General features: G+C 57.5%; 1 protein-coding gene across 3 annotated transcripts; it reads right to left on the bottom strand.

Annotated features, from left to right (window-relative positions):
* Window positions 1-524: 524 nt before the first annotated feature.
* STARD3 (StAR related lipid transfer domain containing 3) lies at window positions 525-22,884 on the bottom strand. 3 transcript variants are annotated; one of them, XM_068530168.1, is made up of 16 exons: window positions 22,773-22,884; window positions 14,984-15,118; window positions 10,818-11,089; window positions 7,813-7,890; window positions 7,346-7,423; window positions 7,169-7,222; window positions 6,653-6,770; window positions 6,351-6,449; window positions 6,095-6,150; window positions 5,635-5,727; window positions 3,866-3,928; window positions 3,604-3,699; window positions 3,143-3,222; window positions 2,949-3,053; window positions 1,722-1,815; window positions 526-1,280 (listed from the first exon to the last, which is right to left on the bottom strand). In XM_068530168.1, exons 3-16 carry the CDS (start codon window positions 11,037-11,039, stop codon window positions 1,176-1,178), a joined length of 1,341 nt encoding a protein of 446 aa, XP_068386269.1. In that variant the 5' UTR covers window positions 11,040-11,089; window positions 14,984-15,118; window positions 22,773-22,884; the 3' UTR covers window positions 526-1,175. The 3 variants fall into 3 exon arrangements, with proteins under 3 accessions (XP_068386270.1, XP_068386269.1, XP_068386268.1); XM_068530169.1 differs by lacking the exon at window positions 14,984-15,118 and having other exon boundaries at window positions 525-1,280; window positions 3,866-3,974; XM_068530167.1 differs by lacking the exon at window positions 14,984-15,118.
* Between the last annotated feature and the right edge of the window lie 39 nt (window positions 22,885-22,923).

Below are 22,923 nucleotides of genomic sequence, written 5' to 3'. Positions count from 1 at the left end.
TAAGCAAGTCAGCTCCTCGGGAAGCCTGAAGGCAGGGAGGGAGGAGGGCAGGTTTTCCAGTGGCCCCAGTGTGATGGGGCAGAGACGGGAGGTTAAGTGGAGCCCAGAGGCCAGGATCCCGGAGGTGCATCAGTGACCTGGAAGGCCAGTCCCCACGTCCAGGCTCCCCCCAGACCCCAGCCTTGGGACCCCAGGGGCAACCAAGGCCTGCTGTGGGTACTGCCAGGTCTCTCCCTACCTCCCTCCTCCCAATCCTGGGCTGGAGACCTTAACCTGACCTTCCCTCACAGGAGACCCGACAGGGAGGCGGGGAATTTTTCTCTGACCAGTCATCTGCCCAGCTGAACCATTCAAGAAAGTTGGGGGGGGGGGGTTCCAGGAACTGGGTCTCCACTGGCTCCATCCTGGCTCTGAGAGGCTCTGAGAGGCTGTGTGATGCGGTTGGTGGCTGCAGCAGTGGCTCCTTCCCCGCCTCCACGGTGCTGCCCTTCTCTTCCCTCAAGAGGCCAGGGTGGAAGGACTGCTTTTTTTTTTTTTTTTTTGAGTTCATGTTTTTAATTGGCTCAAATTACAAAGGTCCCCAAGGAGGCCCTGGGCGGGGGGAGGCACCCTGGAGAGAACCTGGGAGAGGCAGGCTCCCTGCCAGCACCCACCACTCCCACCTGCCACCTACATCCCAAGTGCAAGTGGAAAAAGGTCCCAGACCCTTTAAATAATCCTAAAACACCATGATGAGAGAGCAGGTGGATGAAGGGGCTCCTGCGCCTTCACACTGGTGACAAGGCTGCCCTGACTTCTGTCCTGCCCAGGGTCCTCCCCCACCAAGTTCGAGGTTCCCATTCCAGACCCCGGCCTGGCCAGGTGGGGACAGCGGATCTCCTCTTCCAGGAGGCAGGGACACCATGTAAACGTCGGCAGGACGGACCCCACTGGCCTCAGCGGCAGAGTCAGATGCTTGAGCTCTCAACCTGCCCACGGCCAGGGCTCCCAGGCACAGTGAAGCGCGTGGAGGGTGGCAGCTTGGGGCTGAGGGGCTGCTGTGGGAGGAAGCTCCTTCCTCCCCACTGTTTGAGGCCAGGTCCTCTGTGGGCAGCGGGAAGCCCAAACGGCCCGTCCTCTGGCTCTGGAGGCCATGGCGACAGGACCCCGGCCCGCAGGGTGGTGAGGGGGCATGCTCATGCCCGTGCACCCAGCTCTCCGATGCGCTGCCGCAGATGAAAGGCAAATTCAAACATGGTGGCTGCGAGGCTCTGGTGGATGAGGTACCGGGGCAGGCGGCCCTGGGGGAGGCGAGAAGTTCCAGGAAGGCTTGCCCTGGGCAGGGGCTCCTCCTCAACAACTGGCACCAGCAGGGGCTGCTCTGGGCCAGGACACAGGTGCAGCTCTGGAATGCAGCCTAGGCCGCCCTCCCCCCTCCCCCCTGGCAGGAAGAACATGCCGTGCCCGGGGCTTGGCGTGAGTCACACAGACAGACCCGGGAGGGGCTGGGCTGGCAGCCAGCCACCCTTCCTGGGGGCCTCGGGAGTCAGAGGTAAAAAGGGGAGGCACAGGCCCTCCGGCAACTCAGGGTGAGAAGACCATCTGGACCCTGCCCCCAGTTTTAGAGTAAGAAAGGAGGCGGAGAGTAGGGGAGGCTGTGAGTAGAGCAGGGAGCGCCCAAGGTCACACAGCAGAGTCCCCTCCACTCCACAGAGCCTGCCTCGCAGCCCCGGCATGCCCACCTTGAGATCTGCATTAAGGATCCAGATGAAGGTGCAGACTCCAGGGTTACTGGCTGACTTGAGCACGATGAAGCCCCCAGGACCATTCTCTCCCCTGAGGAGAGAGGCACCAGTGGGGGACCTTGGAGCCAGGCAGAACCCCTGACTCCCCCCCCACCCGCCCCATTCTTGGCCCACCCTGGACTGGGGTGGGAGAGGGAAGGGAGCTGCTGGTCCAGCAACCCCCTCGCTGCCTGAGCAGGGCCCAGGACGGGTGTCCCAGAGGCCACAGCGTACAGCCCTCCACCCCCACCCGCCATGTGACGCTCAAATCCTCCTACAACCACCTGCCGATGTTTGCACACCCCCAGCGGCAGGGAAGCCCCAGCTCACCACCTTCCCAGCCCTCATCTAGTCGGTCCAGGGATTCTAGGTCCGCTCTAGTCGTGAGGGGGTGGGCTGGGCGGGCACTTCTCACCAGGGCCCAGCTCTGGGAGCAGTGCAGTGCCACTGGGCTCCAGGAGGGGGCGCCTTCTCAGGAGGCGTCGGGCCTGAGCTGTATGGTGCACATCCCATCTCCATTTAATTCGCCTACAGCTCCCCTGACTCCATAGATAAGGAAGCTGGCACCCAGAGGGGAAATGAGCTTGCCCATCACCCAGCAAGTCTGCGGTGGTGGCGAGACCAGAGCCCCAAGCTGACACTCAAAGAACAGTGCTCTCTGAGGAACCCCAGGACAGAGGGGAAGAGTGGGGTATCTGGGAGGAGGTCACTTGCAGGGCTAGCATTAGACAGCAGGGGAACTGGAGGAGGCCGTGGAACAGGCAGCAGGAAGACTAAGGCCTCTTCCTTTGGAGGTACTTCCAAGTGCTGCGGGAGAAAGGCAAGGCCGTGGGACAGGCAGAAGGGGATGAAAGGGACCCGAGTCTCCTCAGGCAGGAAGTTGATGCTTCAGAACACAGAGCCTCCTGCTCAGGTCCCCCAGACCAGTGCAACCTCATGGCTCCCAGCCCCCTTCCCGGGCTGGTCCCTATTCATCCCCATTCACGGTCTATCCTGGAGCTGCCCTCCAGCCTGGTGGTGGGTCCAGCCTCCAGCAGATAAGCAGGATTAGGGGCAGCGGGACTGGGGACAGGAAGGCAGCCTTGGCAGGAGAAAGTGCCCAGCTGTACACACCGACCCTGCCCTGTCCCCACAGCTACCAGGGGAGGGGCCGGCGCGGACGACCCCAGGCAAGGCTCAGCTCACCTGACATATTTGTGTGTCGGGGGCTTGGCGCAGTGGGTGGTGGCGATGCCCGATGACAGGTATCGGTCTCTGCGCCGCTCGATGCGTCGGACGTTCACGAAGTCCCTGGAGGGGGTAGGGTTAGGTCAGGGGGTGCCGAGAAGGTCCAAGGACAGGCGGCCTGGCTGAGAGGAGGGTGCTTGGGGGGCACTCACCTGGGGGAGACCACACCGCCCGCGGCCCCCGAAGACACATCGTAGGAGATGAGGGTGTTGTCTTCTACTCGCTGCAGGATCTGCGGGCGTCAGGGCAGACGTGAGGTGTAGCCACCCCAGGAAAACCCCAGGGAAGGGTCCCAGCATCTCAGGAAAGCCCCAGGCCAGCCTGCTCTCCGCTCAGGTCCCTTAATTAAGAGCCATTCCCATTCATGGGCACTGGCTGGGTCAGGTGCTCTGAGCATTTCCTCTTTCCATCTTCCCCACCCTCTCCAGGAGCCACTAGTACCACCATCCCCATTTTACAGATGGGGAAGCTGAGGCACAGAGCAGTCCAATGACGTGACCTGGGTCCCCTGGGGGTCACTGGTCATGCTGGGGTACAACTGCGCCCTCATCTGCCATGTCGCTCTGCCTCTGCCCTGAGGGGTGCCCAGGCCTGGCCCCCTGGCTCGGCTCACCTGGCAGGCTGTCACCGTCTTGTTCCACAGCACCATCCTCTCGGGCTGCAGGATCACCTCCTGGTACACCAGCTCCGCGGGGCAGGGCAGGAAGGTCTGGAGCAGGGCGGGCAGAGGGCTGGGTGGTGCCAGATGTACTCGGGCACACCAGCCCTTCCCTCCTGGTTGGGAGAAACCTGCCGGAGGGTCCCCCTACCCCCGGGCTCTTTCCTGGAGTCCCAGGCAGAGCAGGAGGCTCCAGAACACCTCTTCCCTCACTCACCTTCAGGATGAAGGTCTTGCCATGAAAGGGAACCTCGATGGTGTACACAGTGTCCCCATATTCCTGTGGCAGGGACAGAAGGGTGGCAGGGAGGTGGGCAGAGGGGAGCCTGGGGGGCAGGAATGGGTGACAGGCAGGGCAGGTTTTTAACAGCTCAGGGTAGAAAACTCCAGGAGTTTCGGGATATCTGAGCAGCCATTAAAAAACAGTGGTTCTGGGACCTCCCTGGTGGCACAGTGGTTAAGAATCCGCCTGCCAATGCAGGGGACACGGGTTTGATCCCTAGTCCGGGAAGATCCCACATGCTGCAGAGCCACTAAGCCTGCGAGCCACAACTGAGCCCACATGTCACAACTACTGAAGCCCACACGCCCACACGCCTAGGGCCCATGCTCCACAACAAGAGAAGCCACCGCAATGAGAAGCCCATGCACTGCAATGAAGAGTAGCCCCCGCTCGCCGCAACTAGAGAGGCTGCGCGAAGCTATCTACAAAGACCCAACGCAGCCAAAAAATAAAAAAGTGGTTCTGCCTCCTTGCCTCCTTCACTGTTGGTGGGAATGTAAGTTGGTGCAGCCACTATGGAAAACAGTATGGAGATTGGTCAGAAAACAAAAATTAGAATTACCATATGATCCAGCAATCCCACGCCTGGGAATATACCTGCACAAAACTATAATTCAAAAAGATACATGCACCCCTATGTTCATAGCAGCACTGTTCACAACAGCCAAGACATGGAAACGACCTAAATGTCCATCAACAGATGAATGGATAAAGAAGATGTGGTACATATATACAATGGAATACTACTCGGCCATAAAAAAAGAACGAAATAATGCCATTTGCAGCGACATGGATGCAACTAGAGATTATCATATAAGTGAAGTAAGTCAGAAAGAGAAAGACAACTACCATATGATATCACTTGTGTGTGGAATCTAAAATATGGCACGGATGAACCTATCTACGAAACAGAAACAGACTCACAGACATAGAGAACAGACTTGTGGTTGCCAAGGTGGGTAGGGGGAGGGACAGGGATGGATGGGGAGTTTGGGGTTGGTAGATGCAAACTATTACATTTAGAATGGATAAACACCAAGGTCCTACTGTATAGCACAGGGAGCTATAGTCAATATCCTGAGATAAACCATAATGGAAAAGAATATAAAAAAAGAATGTGCGTATGTGTATAACTGAGTCACCTTGTTGTACAGCAGAAATTAACACAACATTGTAAATCAACTACGCTTCAATAAAAAAAACCAAAACAGTGGTTCGGACAAATGTTCTGCAATGAGGAGAGAAAGGCTTTTGATATCAAGTTTAAAGGCAGGAGCACAGCTGTGGCTGCAGCCACGAAGGACCGTGTCTCCAGGCCAACAAGGGCTGCCAGAGGAACTGGCCAGAGAAAGGGATGAGGATGTTTTCCCTCTGTTTTCCAAGTTCTCTGCCATCTTTTTAGATAATACTGTTTTGACCATGAAACAAAACACCAGACACAGGGCCAAAGCCTGGCTTCCCCTTCAAAGCTGGAGCCGAGGGAGCAGAGCAGCAGGGGGTGGGGGGAAGCAGGGGGAGGGGTGGTGGAAATGTCCAATGCAGCCCAACCAAGTAGCTGACCCCAGGGCTCAGCCCCCTCTCCTGGGGCAGGAATATGGTTCCAACCCATGCAATCTTTGGGCTTATTTCTCAGGCCTCAGAAAAGGGAGGGAAAACTCCCCACAGGAAAACTCTCAGGATCAGGTGGGAGACAGGTTTCTTACATTATTCTTCTCAAACTTCCAGTTCTCCTCCTGGGCCAAGATCTGGTCCACCACCGCCATAGCCTCCTTCCCCTGGAGGATGTACTCCCGTTCCTGGCCAGGGATGGGAGGCAGGAAGGGGTCAGCCTGGGGTCTGTACCCCACCTGCTCTTTCTGCACCGGGCTGGGTGGGAAGCCTGACTCAGCCAGATGTCCAGATGCCGGGTCTGGGCTGGTCTCCCGGGCCCTGCGGGCTTCCTGGGACCAGGTGCCGTGGCTGCGGCTGCTACCCCCGGGCCCCAGGCAGGAAGCAGACCAGTGGGCCTGACCGACAGTGGGGCAGACACCCAGATGGACACGGACTGGCATTCAGGCTGCCTAAGCTCTACCCTCCGTTGGGAAGCCCCTGCCCACCCGGCTGAGCGCAGCACGGGCCCCTCCTCCAGGGTGCCCACCCGGGGCGGGGTAGGCAGCCAGATACCTGGGCAGAGAAGCCTGTCTTCCCAACAACTTCTTCATCTGATTCATTGTCAGACCCTGCAGAAAACAAGCAGAGGACAATGGGAAGAGGTGGAGAGAGCAGGGGGAGGTCGGGGTACAAGTGCAATGGTGTGGCAGTATGAAAGCGGGTGTGGCAGAGGGCTGCTCGCTTTCCCCGGGGAGCTGACACAAACAGAAAGAACAGACCCAGCCAATGCCCCTCCCCGAAGGCAGTTCCCCCACCCACCAGCCCGCACCTGCAAAGGATTCTGGGGGTGAATAGAACTGGCCCTCGGACAGGGCGCCGGAGAAGAGCAAGGGTCCTCGGGCGACAGCAGCCTGGGCAGCAAGATACCCTGGGGGAGCAGACGTGGGCAGCCATCGCCCCAGACCAAGGACAGTCATGGCCCAGCAGCCTGGGGTCCCCCGGCCCAGGCTCACCCTAAGGCTCCTAGAGGCAGAGCTGACAAGAGAGCTCAGAACCGGCTCTCATGCCCGAAACTCTCCTCTCCCGGGTGGGGGTGACCCTCACTGCACCCCCTCACCCCCCAGCACTCACATCGCTCCTCCTCAGCCTCCTGGGGTAGGACTTTGAAGTCAAGGAACCAGGTCTCCAACCAGGCGAGGACGAAGGAGACGATAGGGAGCAAGTAGCCGAAGGCCCCTTTGCTGAGCAGCTGTGGAGGGAGGGGGCTGAGCTCCATGGCAGGGAGTCACCTCAAACCCAGAGCCCCACCCTGGGGCTACCAACTCTGGCCTACACCCCACTCCTGGTACCAGCTGTGGGGACCCTCTGTGGCACATGCCTTTGAGATGGATGGATTAATGAGTTCTGCAGCAGGATAAACTAAGGTTAGGCTGGAGGAGGAACTTTCCGTCCTTGGGGTTGCAGCAGGGCAAGTGGGGAAAGCCAATGAAGATGATCCCTTAGAAACCTCAAAGGACAGGATTCCCCCTCACCCCAACCCTGACAACAGGGTCAGACACCCAAAATCAGAGGAGTGGTCCCTTCTTGGGAGAAGCCCATCCCTCAGGCCAGATGCCCACCAGACCAGCCAGACCCTGAGCCACCGACCTCAGAGAGGATGACCTTGACAATGAGGAATGCACTGGACACCAGCGTGGTGACCTGCCCAGGGGAGGGAAGGAGGAAGAGAGCGAACACAGAGGTTGGGAAGTGAGTCCTCCTCCATCCCATCTCTTGCACCAGCCCCACCAGGGCCCGAGAGCTGCCAGGAAAGTGGCATCTTACCGCAATCACCCACCAGTGCCGGAGCCGCAGCACAGCATAGCCCAGGAGCAGTCCGGAGAAGCGGAAGAAGGCCAGGACCTGGTGTGGGGGGCCGGGGAACCATCACGGGCAAGCCAACGGCCCTACCCCTGCTGAAGGCGGGCCTCCCCCTCCAGTCCTGCTCCCTGAGGCTCCCTCCACACGGTGTGCACACCCCAGGAGAGAATGGCCGAGGCCAAGTCAGCGTTTCTTTGGGGATGATGTGGATGTGACCTTCTTGGACAGGGGTCTCTTGTCTTCCCCTCCCACTTGGGGCTCTCTGAAGGTGGGGCCTCATTTAGGAACCTGTTTGAATACTGAGGGTTCCCTGAAGATAGGAGCAAGTCTCCCTGACCAGATTAGGATGTGTGTTGCGAGAAGAAGAGAATCCAGCGAAAGAGACACGCTCTTATGCCCTCTCTGTCCCCAGGATCTCCAAGGCCACTCACAAAGATGTCAAAGAAGGAAGTTTTAAAGCTGTAGTGGATGATCTCCTGCTCCAGGTTCTTCTGGATGCCTGTGTTGGTCTGGAAGAGAGAGATGTGGATAGCCCTGCAAGCAGAACCAAGTCCCCAGGGCTGCCCCTTGTTCTCCCAGAGGGGGAGGGGGCGGGAGGGGGAGAAGGTAGAACCGGGAGGGAAGAGAGGCTGTAAATGCTCAGCTACCACCCAAGAAGCCCCTGAGGCACCAGGGGAGCTCAGTCAGGGACCTGAGACCCCAGCACTATCACTGTTTCTCTAAGGATCCAGGCAGCCCAGACAGGCGGGGCTAAGCTATGCCTCAGACACTCGCGGGCACACTGCCCAGGAAGAGGCAGGCCTGGAGGGCCTTGGGGCTGTGCAGGAGAGGCGATGAGCCCTATGCAGGTAGGTAGGGCTGGCACACAGGGTGCTGGGAGCATGCCTCTCACATAATTTCATCTCCCTCCCACCACTGCGGTCCTCTATCTTCCCAGCCAAGCATCCATCTGGGGTGATGGGGGCCAGGGGTGGACAGTGGTGTCAGACGGAGCCCCAGGTGGCAAATCAATTGATTAGGTTTGTGCTTAATGGGCAAAATCCATCATGCTGCTAGAGAGGATGGCATTCAGAGTGAGCAGACTGGTCCTTGCCCCTGCCCCTGCCCCTGCCACCCACACATTTTCAATGGGACCCCTGAGACCCTGGCTGGGGAGTGAGGGGTCCGGATGGACACTGAGAGCTAGAGCAGCCTGATGCTTCAGGAGGAATGGGGTGGCAGGCTTACGCCTCTACAGGTGGGGCGCCGGCCCCCGGAGAAGAGGGGCACAAGGGGACTCTCAGGAATGGGGCCTGGGAGCCCTGAAGGGGAAGACCCTTCACACCTAGACCGGGGCTTCTGATCTCCGGCAGATGATATGAATTGGGGCAGTGGGGGTTGGGGGGCTGGTTAAAGATACAGATGTTCAGACACTGGGTCTGAATCTCAGGCTGAGCTGAGCACCTAGAATGGTTATAAAACTCCCAGGTGATTCTGATGCTCGGGGCAGGAGCCAGCAATCTGGACAGCCCCTCACTAAACTTCGAGCCCCTGGCACATCCCCACTGAATGCCTCAACCTCAAGACCGCTCTGAGCCCTGTGGAGTCTGACACCTTGCTGCCCCTGGCCTGACACCCCACTCTGCCCCAGCTCGGTCCGCCTCTTACTCCTGACTGCTCCCTCTTGGGCTCCACGGCCCCTCCCACCCCTAACAGCCCCTGTCCCTCAAGCTCTGTCTTCCACCATTTTTCTCTTTACAGAGAACTCTCCCTCTGCCTGGGTACCCGCCTGGGTACCCGCCTGCCCACTGCGTGAGGACTCAGGACAGTGGAGTTCCAGGCCCTGCTTTGCCAGGGGCTGCGAGACCTTGGCACAGGTCTTATAACCCGGCCAGGGTCATTGCATCCAGTGGGCAACACACAGTCTGTTAGATAATTAAAAATATATATGCTCCAAAATATGAAAATAAGATGACAGAACTGAAAATTAATAAAATTTCAATTAAGTGTCTACCGAGTGAAACATTATGTTGATTCTATGAACTATTAAATCCAGCACTCTGAAACTTTTCATCACATTTGAAAACAACTTGGAGGTTAGATTTTCGCACTTTGCAAGAATTCCCAAGTCTGCATGATGACTACTAAGCTATTACAGCCAATACAGCCAGAGAGTTTCAAAAGTAAAATTATCAAAAATTTTTTTCAGCTCTTTTCTAGCAAGAAAATATATATACTGAATGAAGGATGTGGGTGAATGTTAGTGCCTGCTTTGATGCTGCACGGGACCTTCAAAAGCAAGAATGTCTAAGACCTCGGAAGCTCTTCGAGCGGCCCTGAACCTTGCTGGGCCTCAGCTCTCTCATCGCTAAGATGGTCCCGAAGGCCCCGTGGCTGTGGCTCCTTCTCGCTGAAGGTGCCAGCTCATCCCTGTGCACAAAGGACAGCCACCCTCAGAGCCCTGCCTTGCTTTCCAGCTCAACATGCCTGGAATCAAACTTACCCTCTTCACCCCTAAACCAGCCCCTTCTCCAAATTCATTTCTAGCACCAGTCATTCTCCTGACACCTGAGCTTGCGATCTGGAGGAAGGGCACCTGCCATCCAGAACTCTGACCCACTTTGTACAAGGAGAACAGGGGGTCTCAAAGAGGCTGAGTCCCTTGCTGAGGTCACACTGTTACTACAGAGGAGAAGCTGACACGGGACCAAGCCTGGGATGCCCTGTTCCACGGCTCCTGTCTCTGTGTCAGGTCTCTGCCCTGTTAGCACCCGGGGATTAGGCCCCACCACCAGCTGGCCAAGCACTGCACAGGGGGAGAAGGGGGCAGACTCTGCCCCAACAGGCAGCTCCGCCTCCGGACTGCTAGGTGGCATCTCACCAAACCCAAGAGGCCAAACTGGGAGGCACTGGAAGAATGCCCCAAGTGGGGAAGGAGAGCTGGGCGCCACTGGGAACTGGGAGTTTTTACTGGTTGCTCCCCACTGTACCCTCTGCTTTTAGCACAGTATCTGGGACACAGCAGGGGCTCAAAAATGTTTGTTGAATGAATGAATTGAGTCAGAGAGTAATGTAGAGCAGAAAGAAGACAAAGGTTTCAATAGCTCAACCAGAGTCCTCTGGGCTCCCTCCTCCTTTCTCAAGAGTGTCCACTGGGGGGCAGTATGGCGCAGAGGTCAAGAGTGTGAGCTCTGGAGCCAGAGAGTCTGGGTTCAAACCCTGCCGCCTTCACATACTTGCTGAGAGACTTCAGACAAACGACTCAGCCTCTCTGAGTTTCTTTCTCTGGAAGATGAGAACAGCCATTCTTATCATCTCATTCTTCCTTTTACCTGGAAATCAACAGCCCCCCCACCAACCCCGGCCAGAGGCAACCCTCCCATATGGCAGATGGAGTAACTGAGGCCCAGGCAACCCCCACAGTGCGGCGTGTGCCTCCAGCCTTGGCCCCACTCACGTTCAGCTCAATGATCCAGAGCAGGGAGATGAAAAGCAGGTCGAAGGTGACAAAGAGGCAGAAGGTGCGGCGGACGTCGGAGATGGCCCGGCGCTTCTCGCGAGGCGGCGGGAGGAAACGCGAGGAGAGGCTCTGGCTGTGGGACAGCGACGAGCCGAGGGAGGCCACGGCTGGCAGGCTGCGCTCCAGGTCACAGACCGGCTCCCTGGACAGCTTGCTCATCCTGGCGGCCCCCACCTCCAGGCAGAGAGGGCCGGGCCTCAGCGGCACGGCTGCGGGAAGACGGGGCGGCTGGCTCAGGTCCTGCGTGTCAGGGTCCTGGAGGTCCCGGTCACCTCCCTCATCCCTTCCCACGCAGCCCCCGGGGACCCCGTTTGCTCCCGAACACATCTGCCCCTCAGCCCCAGCCTAACCCGGTGGCCCAGGGCCCTCTCTGCCTAATCTCCCACTGTGGCCTGACTTTCAGGCTGGAGGCGTCTGGGCATCCCTCTCACTCTGTCCTGCTTCTACACCCGCCATCCCCGGTAAAGTCCTGCAGCCCCACGGTCACTCCTGGAGGCCTCTGGGATCCTCCCCGATGTCTGGGGGCACAGCCTGCTCCTGCCAAGCGCTGCCCTGTGGTTCAGCCTCTGGGCCTGTCAACAGCCTCTGGGCCTGCCCCCACCCCCAGGAGAAGTCAGTCCCAAGCTCTGTTCTTTGTTTTCCAAGCACAAAGCCACATTCCCTCCCAGCAGCCAGCCCTACCCTCCCACCCGCTAATCCATGGCGACTGGGAGGGACTTCCTAGAGCAGAGTGCTCTGTGCTGGGGGCGGGATGGCGGGATGACATCTTCATCTCCAGCTACATCCCCACCACTGCCACCTCGGGCCCACCCAGCACGGCTCTCTCCCAGCGCGCCAACGTGCTCCTAATGGACGCGTCTCCAGCCTTCCTCTCCCCCGGCAGCAACCACTTCTCCACACGACAGCCAGAGAAAGCTTTTCAGAACATGAATCAGATCCTGCCATTTCCCGCTTACAACCCTTCAAGGGCGCCCCACTGGTCTGAGGATAACAGCACCCTCCTCGTGATGCCCTCACAGCACGTGGCTTTGCCTGGCTCCTCTTACCACTCCTCTCACAAGGCATGGGCCCCAGTCTCACCACGACGGCCACCCGGACCTTCTAGGTCCCTACACGTGGCAGCCCGGTCCTGCCTCGGGGGCCTTAGACCCAGCTCTCTGGGCTGGGTGGAATGTTCTCCCCAGTCCTTTCAACGGGCAGCTCCAAAGCCCTCTCCTCAGAGCCTCCCGCCCTCCTGTCCCCAGTCCCAGTTAATTTATGGGGCTTTACCTTCTTCGGTGAACTCTCACCATCTGAAACCATCTTACTGATTGTTCTGCAAACTCCACGGTGCAGGCCTTTATCTGACTTGGTCCCTGTTGTCTCCTAGGACCTAGCACAATGCTGGCACTTAACAGGTGCTGAATAATTGACTGTTGAATAAATGGCTGACCCAGAGGGTCTCCTGGCCCTCAGCTCCACGCTACACGGTAGAGAGGACCAGGGCAAACCCAGCCGCTACCCAAGGTTCGCCCAGAGCTCCAGTGCCCACAGAACGCTGCGCCCACGGGCGTGTTTCATGCCCACACAGGGCAGGATGGTTCCTCCTATTCTTCAGATAAGACAGCCAAGGCTCCGAGAGGGTGAATGGACTTACCCATCCTTTACCTGCCTGTGCAATCATGAGGCTGAAAACCTCATGAACCCTAGAGACAAAAGGGGCCCTGGAGCACTCCCTCCCTGCCATGCAGGCCCCAGGCCTAAGGTCTCTGCTCTGCCAATTTGCTGGCGGGGGCCCTCAGAGACCCTGTCCCCTGCGCGGGGGAAGGAAAGGTTTAGTCTAGAGCCAGAGAAGAGCTGATGCAGTGTAGTGGGGCCTGAGTTTCTGGTACCCCATCAAGAGTCTCCCTGAGTATTCTCACACGCCAGCACCAGGGGGCAGGTTTGGGGGCCAGTGGAAGGGGAGCCCTAGATCTTTGTGCTTGATCCTGGGAAGGCAAGATCTAACCAGTCTCCCCTCCAGATTCGCCGTCCCCTCCATACCTTTGCTATGTCTGCTACCTTCCACGCCCCACTCCATCTACTAAGTCCAAAACAAGCCCCCCCCCCAATATGTGGCCAGCAGGGGGCTCTGAGCAAGCCAGCTCACCCACCCCTCTGCCTCTGTGCCAGTGGACCCAGAGCTGACTGTTCTCAGCACAGGCACCAGCCCAAGGCCATCCCCCCACTACCACACTCTTGGGATCCCCGTGACAAGCTCACCTGGAGGGTACTGAAGGAAGGCTGGGCCCAGCTCTGGAAGGTGGCAGTCAGAGGAGGGGATGTGACAGGCCGCAGGCAATGGGACCCCCCCAACGTCCATCAGCTGGACCTGGTGCCAGACTACACACTCAGCGCATCCCTCACCGAGACAGGGCCGCAGCCCCAGGGCGGGTGACATTTGCTTGTCTCTAATAGCCCTCTTGTCTCCTGCCAGACCTGTCTCCATCTCTCCTCCCCCTTTCTGTTTCTCTCACAAGCTACCTCTCTACCTTTCTTTAGAAGTGTCTCTGTACCCTCTCCCACGTCCATCTTTATTTCGCCCCCTCTCTGGGTCTTCCTCTCCATCTCTCTCCCATCTGTGAGTCTCTCTCCACCCCCATCAGATCAGTCTCTCTCATGTTTCTCTCTCTCTCTCCTCTTTTCTACCTGCCTTCCCCCTCTCCCTCTTCCCTATCTCATGGCAGGGCGCTGTGACTTCCCCACTCCCAGTCTGCTCCCAGGTCTGTCTGGCTTTCCCCCTGGCTTTCCCCCTCCCTCTCTGGGGACAGGACTTGGATGGCAACAGCTTGGGTGTGAGACACACTCAGAGTGGCAATAGCACTGACACTGACACACCCAGATATCCCTGTGGAAGCGAGAGACAGACGGGGGCTGAGAGCAGAGGTGCTGGGGGAGCCCGGGCGAGCTGCGGACGCAGGGGTGCGAGGGAGCCGACCCCGGGAGCTCTGAAGCAGGGGTGGGGGCGGCTGGCCAAGAGGCAGAGAGAGAAGGGTTCTACGTTACCCTCCCCCAGGAAAGAAACTCCGGGTCCAAATAAGCAAGAGCTGGTAGAGTAGAATGGGCACAGGTCAGGAGTTAAGACCTGAGCCCCAGTTTGAGGGCAGCCACTAACCCTGAATAACTTTGGGCAAGTCCTTCTTAGCAAACCTCCGTTTCTCTACGTGGGAAAAAGGTCCATGGTTTAACTTAAAACGAAACAGCAACAAGAAAACCTTACTTAGAATCTCAATATATGGGAATTCCCTGGTGGTCCAGTGGTTAGGACTCTGTGCTTTCACTGCCGAGGGCCTGGGCTCAATCCCTGGGTGCAGCCAAAAAAAAGAACCTCAATATGGAAAACAGATAAAAGCAGGACTGTACGGGTCCCGCCACAAGACGCGGCCACAGAGAGCCCCACCGGTCAGCCTTTCCTCAGACTCCATCCACGGTCACCCCTGAGGCGCCTCCTTGGGTGTGGTTTGAAAATAACTCATTCAGACGACTTCAAAAGGCTTTTGAGCTCCCTCCGACCACCTGCCAGTCTAAGGGGTGACAGCCACCTTGGCCTGGAACTGCCCTGACCCTGGAGGATGGAAGGTGGCAGCTGCCGGCAGAGCAGCTCGGCCTGGCCTCCACCCGCCGCCCCCGCCCTCCTGACGGGGGGAGCAGGAAGGAGTGTCAGGAGGCTGGAGGCGGCAGGGCTGCCACCCAGCCCCCTGGGAGCAGCGCCCCCTGCCAAGCCCACCACCTGCTGTCACCGGCCCTTCCCAAGCGCCTTCAGAGGCATCGGGAGTGGAGCAGCCCAGGTGGCGTGAAGGAGTCCGCTGGGGCTGGCTGCAGACTTGACACTTGATGTGTTTGCAGAAGCTGAGCCGCTGAGGCTTGGGGAGAGTGGCGGGGAGGGAGGGGAAACTGGAGGATTTATCATCCTCGGTCTGAAGGGAAAGGGGTGGGGAGGAGTGGGCAAGGCAGGTCTCTGGGCCCAGGGAAAGCTCAGGGGGCAAAGGGGAGGGGTGGGCCCCCACACCCCCTCCCAGGCCTTCTCTTACTCGCCCCAGGAAACACTAGCCTGAGCGCAGCAGGAGCTTTGGGTGGGTCCCGACCTGGCAGACAGCAGCAGGCAGCTGGTACCGTGCAAAGAGAACTGGACCCTGCGGCCAGGGCTCAAGTCTCAGTCCGCCCTCACCAGCCGTGCGACCCGGGGCAAAGAGAACCGTTCTGAGACTCGATTTCTTCAGCTGCATTAAATAAAGGGAACGATAATATACTTAATGCCATAGAACTGTCCACTTGAAAATGGCTGAAACGGTAAATGTTACGCTGTGTATGCTTTACCACAATAAAAAAGGCAGCAATAATTGCCACCGCCTCAGGCTGGCATTTATGTACGTGTCGGGAGAAGGATGGCAGGTGCTTGGTCGGTAGGGGTGGAAATGGAACCAGCAGCTGGCAAGGCCGTCCAGGTGAGAGGGAGATTAAGTGGGGTGCAGGAGGGGGCGGGGCTTACACACTACAGTAGTAAAATCACCCCCAAAGGCCTGAGTTCAAATCTGAGCTCCACAGTTCACCCGCCTGGTGACCCAGAGCAAGCTGTCCAAGCCTTTGGCCCAGGTTCCCTCATCTTGCGCACTAAGGGCCCAGCTACTGCAGCTCCAGGCAAATGTGTCTCCCCAGGGAGGGGCTGGGGCGGGAGGTGGGGGGCTGCCCTGGCTCCCGGCTCAGGCTCTGGAGCGGGGGGCCTGGGACTGATCTCTGATACTACCCCTTCCCACTGGTGCCTGCTCCCCCCACCACCGCCTCCCCCAGGGTCCAATTTCCACGGTTCTTAGGTGGCAGGGGCACAGACAGGGTCCTTCCCAGGCCTCAGTCACACCCCAGGCCAGAAGTCCAGCCATATCTCGGCAGCTCCCGGCCAGCGTTTCCTGGCCAAGGCAAGTCTGCAATGTGAGCAATGTTCCTCCGTCCCTCACTCAGCAAGCCTCCAAGGCTGCACCTGGAGACGGGGGACACCTGTATTGAGCCTGGGCCACCTGGCGGATCTGAGGAGACAGCGGTGCGTGGGGAGCGCGTAGGACAGCAGCTGGCACCACAGAGTAAGCGCGCCATAGACGGTAACCACGGCCGCCAGGCCACCACGGCTCCCTCTGAGGTCCTCTCACCCTCTCCTCTGCCCAGTTTCCCACAGAGCGCTGGGCCAAGCCGCACAAGTTCCAGCTAGTGTTCCCTCCACCAGCTGTGCTCTGTGACCCCGAGGGGATGGAACAAGTCTCACCTATATCCAGAAATGATTCTCACTTCGGAGAAGTGCGGCTCCTCCAAACCCTCTCCCCAGGCTGAGGGGACAGGAGACAAGGGCTCAAAACACATCCCCCACGCTGCATTGCTCAGGAAATGCTGGCACTAGCCACGGGGGCTTCCCTGAGGGGTCCCTAACTCAGCACAAGTCAGGAGGAATCGGTGAAGCCAAGAAAGGACTGGATGTCAAGCCAGAAGAAGATTCAAACCCTGGATTCCCACCTTACTAGTCACTGAACCTCTCTGTGCCTCAGTTTTCTCCCTGTAAAATGGGGGTAACCGTAGTACCTACTTCTTGGAGGTATTATAAGGATTAAGTGACTTATTACACATAATGGCCCCGAACAGTCCCTGACACAGAGAGATCGCTGCGGAAGGGTGAGCTAACATGACCCCCCTGCCTCTTCTTTGGCGGAAACACAGCCTCGAGCTCTGACTGCCTCTGGGAGACAGGTTTCAGGCCAGGGCTGGGGTTGCTCTGGATCAAGCCCCTGTTAATGCCCAGGTTAATGGAGAACCCACAGGGGGGCAGGAGGCAGAGGTTCTGCGTGCAGAAGAGGTTGGCCTTGGCCTGTGTCCTGCTGCTGGCCGGCCTGGGCGGAAGCTGGCTCGGGGACGGAGGACAGCAGACCGAACAGGCCTGCAGACCATCCACAAGAAACAAATCTGGGCTGGCAGGGGCCCACGCTGGCCCCCTGCAGACATCCTCTCCTTTACTCGCTGCGCCCGCTACCAGGAGCTGTGGAGATGAGGAGACTGAAGCTCGGAGAGGCCTGCCCACAGCCCCCCAGCCTGGATGGGGCAGAGTTGACCCCAGGGGCACGTGGGCTTCCCTCAGTGCTGGGCTGGGACCCGGTGAACCCAAACGTGGCTGCCTCCTGTGCTGGTTGGGGAGCGAGGTGTCAAAAGACCCCAAAGAGCTTAACAGCCACCCAGGCAGGGCCTGTGGAGAGCCCAGTGCCCTCCACTCCACATCCGAACGGTCAACAAATCCTTCAAAATCCAGCCAGTAGCTGCCACTGCTCACCACTACCATCGCCCTGCCCGAGCCACATCTCTCACCTGCTACCGCTTCCTGACCGCCTCCTTGTCCTCGTCCCAAGTCTATTCTCAACGCAGCAGTCAGAGGGATCCCAGTGAAAGTCAGACCACACCTCCCAATGCCCCAAACCTCCAATAGCTTCCAGCTGCCCCAGAGTAAAGGCCCAAGTCCCCACCCTGGCCTGTAAGCCTCCTCTCCCCCCGGCCTCCTCCCCTGGAACCCTCTGCTGCTCCAGCCACACCAGCTCCTCACTGTTCCCTGGACACATCAAGCATGTTCCCACCCCTGGACCCTTGTTCCTGCTGTCCTGTCTGTTCCTCCCCTAGGTCTCTGCAATGTCCCCTCCCTCCATTCTGGTCCCTCTGGTCCCTTTGGAGAGGCCTTCCCTGAACACCCTATTTAGCTCCACCCTCCACCCCCTTACCCTGCTTTATTCTTCTTCACAGCACACATCACCCCAGACATACTATATGTTTGCTGGGCTGTTTGCTGCCTGCCTTCTTCCACTGGAGCAGGGACTCCCATGCTCTGTCACTGCTGCGAGCCCAGTTCCCAGAATGGTACCAGGCTCACAGTAAATACTCACGATATGTGTTGAACGACTATTTCTACCCTCTCCTGCAGCATCACATGCACAGGTGCACGTTCCCGCCCAGCCCTGGAGGAGCGGCCCCACCTGTCCAGCCTCTCCTGGAGCTGGACTCCACCCTCTCTTGGTGTTTCGCGCTGCCCAGAGCCCCGGCACCTCCTCTACCAACGGGCAAGGGGGACTGGTTTCCTGGGCACCCTCAGGCACGGTGGCAGCTCCCCTCCTCTTCCCTGAGCCCCAACTCACAGAGAGAAGACTGGGTGAGGAGTTAAATCCCTCAGATAGCAAGGGTCCCCAGCACTCTTCTCTTGCTGGGGGGTTGATAACCCCCCCCCAATACTCTCCAGATCACTGGCTGCTCCCAGGACACACCATGGCCAGCTGGTCTCCCTTCTGTGCCTTCAGTCCCTCTGCTTCCCCATTCTGGAATGACCTCCTCCCCCTGGGGGGAACTCCAACTCTTCAGAGACCAGTTCACAAGTCACCTCCTGGGCAAACCTCACCCTCAGCCTCAGGCTTCCCCAAGCCCAGGTCTCGGGACTCTGCCTCAGCAATTCCCTCCCAACACGCTAGACTTGAGCCTCAAAGTCATCTCTCCTTCAGTCCTTGAGGCCCAGTCACGGTGTCTGGCCATACATGGCACATATCTAGTAGGTTCACTGGCCTGTGGATCTGTAATGCCTACCCTGGAACAAGGGAAAGGGTGTGAGTTTGGGGGTTGGTCAGCAGACCTGGAGTTGAAAGCCCAAGGCCATTCTTTATTAGGCTTTGTACCCTTGACCAGATCACTGAGTCTCTCACCTGTAAAATGGGGATGGTAGAGTGCCCACTTCACAGAACTACTGAAAGGATTAGAAATAACACCTGCAATGTGCCTGTGTTTAAATAACAGTAGCTATTACTACTATTAGGGGCCACAGTGTCAGAGGCAGGGCCCTGGGCCGGGCATGTGTAGCATGGCACTCTGCCCAAACTGAGGGTCCATCAGTACTGCTAGGTGGTCGGATGGGCCCTGACCTCAGGGAGCTGCTCACCCAGGATGGTACACATTAGGCTCTCCTGTAGTTCAGGGCTCAGTGGCCCATGCCATCAGCCTCGACACAGTTGGCTTACTGGCACCTACTCTGCCCCATCCAGAGGGCTTGGGAAGTTCCCTGGAGAAGTAGGAATTTAAGACGAGGAGGACACGGCAGCAGTGACAAATAAGATATCAAAGCCCAAGCCAGGCTCTGTTTCTCCCTTCCTGCTGGGGAAGTAGAAAGGGTACAGTCAAGCCAAGAAACCATATTCATCACTGTACACTCCCTACCCCTCCCCAGCCCAGAAGGCTCTGACGGTACAGTTTACTGGAAAATCCTAACAAACTGAGATCTACTCAGCCCTCCAGTTCCCTCTACATGCCAGGCCCTGTTAATGTCGGAGATGCCCCCTGCTCTGTGATTCTCTGACCCCTGGCCTACTCAACGGCTGGTGAGGCAGGCCCCACCCGACTCCTTGGTGCTGTTGGATAAAAATGGAGGCTAATGAGGTCAAGTTCTCAAGGTCAGTCTGGAAAGAGCCAGTGATCTTCCAGGGCGATCTCAGTCCTGTCAGCCTACTTGAGGGAAGGGCTCTGCAGGGGCGGGGGTGATTCAGCATAGACTCCTCCCAGAACCAGCTCTGACCAGACAAAAGCCAGGATCAGCCTCTTCCCAGGCGGGCAAAGTTCAGAGGGACACACAAAAGGCCAGATGGGATGCCTTCCTTGTCCCTTATCCCACTGATGTGGCAGCTGCCCCTTTGAGGGCTGGGAGCCTGAGGCAGTTTCTGGGAGACAGCTGTGGACCTGGAGTCAGAAGATGGTTCCTTAAGTTCCTGCTGAGACACCTCCCAAGTCTCAGCTTCCTTGTCTGTAAAATGGGGCCAACCATCTCTACCGTTCAATGCAGTAAGTGTGAGCTGTCAAACGTACAGGACTTTTGGTCTCACCCACGACCCCCTCCTCCAAACAAGTCTAGGTGTGGGAGAGCTCAGTTTACCGCAGCACGAGAACTGAGAGCGTACGGCGTGCCAGACACTGTGCTGGTTCCTGGGGATATTCAGGGGCTCCGGGTCTGGTGAGGGAGGCTGACAGATAAATGTACAGTGCCATGCTGTGATCAGCACTTTCAGGGAGGAACGAACAAAGGACCGTGGGCTCCCAGAGAAGGGAGCATCTGACCCAGGCTAGAGTGGGTGAGGTCAGGAAAGCCACAGGGAGGAGAAGCCATTTGACTCAGGCCTCCACATCTACCAGCTGGAGGCAAGGAAGATGGGCATTCCAGGCACTAACAAAAGCCCAGATTCAGGTTTAAAGCACAGGCCCAGCCCACAGGCATGCATGCTGACCCTACCCCAGGGACCTGTCCCCAAACACGGGTACCAGGCCTCCAGACCTCCCCAGGGCATGGTCCCTGCAGGGGACACTTCTTCATGGGGACACTTCTTCATGGCCAGGTGAGGAAAGGAATCCCCAGCCTTGGCAGCGGAGACTGCCTCTGCCCTCCTGCCCGCTTCAGCCCCCTCCCCTGCAAGAGCTCTCTATTCAGAGTAGCCAGCTCTCCATTCTCTTGAGCCCACCCTGGTCTCTACCTCCCTCTGGTAAACTCATTCTCTCGCTCTAAGGCCCCTCACTAATTGTCAGCGCCTCTGGAAAGCCATCCTTGGCCTTTTTCTTGCTTGGGTTCCCAGAGCTCTGTGCACATTCCTCTAGAATTAATGCTTGCCATGTAACATTTATCCATTTCCAGATTCATTTCTTGAGCAGAAATGACAAAGAGTCATTGAGAAATGACAAAGAGTCATATTCACTGACAAAGACTCAGGCTCTGGGGCTCTGGGACAGAATGAGAATTAAGCCACGTCAACTGTCCTCAAGCACTTGATAAAATTAAAAGTTATACCCACTGCCCTATATTATTCTCATGTAAACAGTAATAGCTAACACTTATTTATTGAGCACTCATGTGCTCTCTGTTTAAGCCCTAAACATACACTATTTCATTTAATACTCACAATAACTGTCAGGTAGGCACATTACTGTCTCCATTTGACAAATGAGGAAACCGAGGCAGTGACTTCATCAAGATCACAAAACAGTATCGGAACGCAGGAAGTCTGATTCAGGAGTCTGTATTGTCAATCATCATGCTATTACGGACGGGTGCTGCAGGGACTCAGATGGGGCAATATTTAGCCTTGGGGGTGGTGGGGGGAAGGTGATCCAGAGGTGATACTGCCCGAGCAGAGCACTGAAGGACAAGCAGAAGGTAGCCCAGCAGGTAAGAGGAGGAGGGGCTTTCAGGCAATGGGGCTGGTGCATGCAAAGGCATGGAGACACAAAAGGTGTGGACAAGCGCATCCTGCAATGCCATATTATTGGACCTTAGGGTACACATAGGGTAGGGAAGAGGTCAGGTCATTGAGAGCTCTGTAAATTGTGCTAAAGATTCAGTCTTTCCCATAGGCAGTGGGAAACCATCAAAGGGTTTTAAGCAAGGAAGTGACATCATGAGATGCGTTTCTAAAGGAGCCTAAGAGGCACTTCCCTGGTGGCGCAGTGGTTAAGAATTCGTCTGCCAATGCAGGGGACACGGGTTTGATCCCTGGTCCGGGAAGATCCCACATGCTGTGGAGGAGCTAAGCCGGTGCGCCACAACTACTGAGCCTGCGCTCTAGAGCCCACGCGCCTAGAGCCGGTGCTCCGCAACAAGAGAAGCCACCGCAATGAGAAGCCCTCGTACCACAACGAAGAGTAGCCCCCACTCGCCGCAACTAGAGAAGGCCCGCGTGCAGCAACGAAGACCTAACGCAGCCATAAATTAATTAATTAATTAATAAAAAAAAAAGTAAAAGGATCACAAGAGTTACAGTTTGGAGGCTGGGTTGCAGGCAGCCATGATTGGAAGTTGCTGGGAAGTCACTGCAGTCATCCTGGTGAGAAACACCTCAACAAGGGTGGTAACAAAAGAGTTAGAGGCACAGGACCAGGTGTGAAGCATGTTCAGGTCACCTCTTAGATATGGGAATTGAGAAAGAAGAGGAAGTATAATTCTCAGGTTTCTGGCTGGGATGGGGTGGTAGAGAAAGAATGAATCTGCAGGGGAAAAGAGCAGCAGTTCAAGTTCAGACGGAGTGAGTGGCAGCTGAAGTGGAGCTGTACACCTGGTAGCTGGATGGCCAAGTCTGCGGCTCCAGGGAGGGGCACTCCGCCGAAGATGTAGATCTGGGCGCGTTTCGGGTGTTTAGGTGGTGTAAAGCTGAAGCCATGAGAGTTGACGAGACCACCCAAATTCAGTGTACAGAGTAAGGGACTGGGCAAGAGAGGAGAATGTGAAACGGTACTTCAACAGTCAGAGAAGTAGGAAGAAAAAAAGCGGATGCTGACGCGGAGGAAGCCAAAAAAGGGGGAGAGAGGCACGTATCAACTACTTCAATTACGAGTTAGTATGCACCTCTAAGAACTCAAGAAAGATACTAAAGGGCCCTTTTGATGTCAATTCGGAAGTCATTCACTGCCATTTCCAAAGGAAGTTGAGGGAGACCGGACGACAGTGAGACGCAGACCTACAGTAACTTGTAGATATTTTCCTTCTCATTCTCAGGCCCTGACTCCTCCCTATATCCAACTCCTGCCCTTTAATACCCAGATACCGCCCCCTCGCTTCTCCGCTCACAAAGAAGAGGTAGGCTTTGGAGGGCGATCCGGGACGCCCTTCCCGGGCTCTCTCGAGTGGGCGGGGCCGCGGACGGTCAGCGCCCGAGACCCTCGAACCCGGCGCGGGGTGGAGCAAGGCCAAGCAGAGGAAGGGGGCGGAACCCGGGGCGCAGGGGGTGTGGGAAGGGTCGGACGGAACCATGAACGGACACCGGCTAGAGAGGCGGGATCTGCTGGCAAGACGTATCCCTCGTACCACCACCCGGTCCCACTGACCTCTCGCAGACCCACCTGCTGCATGTCAGCCACGGCCCCAGTTCTTCTTAGCCCCAGCCGCAGCCGGGCTCCGCGGCCCCAGGAGCGCCTCCGAGAGGAAGGGGATCTCCCGGCGGCGCCACTTCCGCCACTGAGTCCGCCCCCGAGAGCGAACGTGCGTAGGACT

Source organism: Eschrichtius robustus, chromosome 20 (genome assembly GCF_028021215.1).
Source record: "Eschrichtius robustus isolate mEscRob2 chromosome 20, mEscRob2.pri, whole genome shotgun sequence".
NCBI classification, from domain to species: Eukaryota; Metazoa; Chordata; class Mammalia; order Artiodactyla; family Eschrichtiidae; genus Eschrichtius; species Eschrichtius robustus.
The sequence above is the reverse complement of the archived record's forward strand: the minus strand, read 5'-3'. Positions and strand labels throughout refer to the sequence as shown.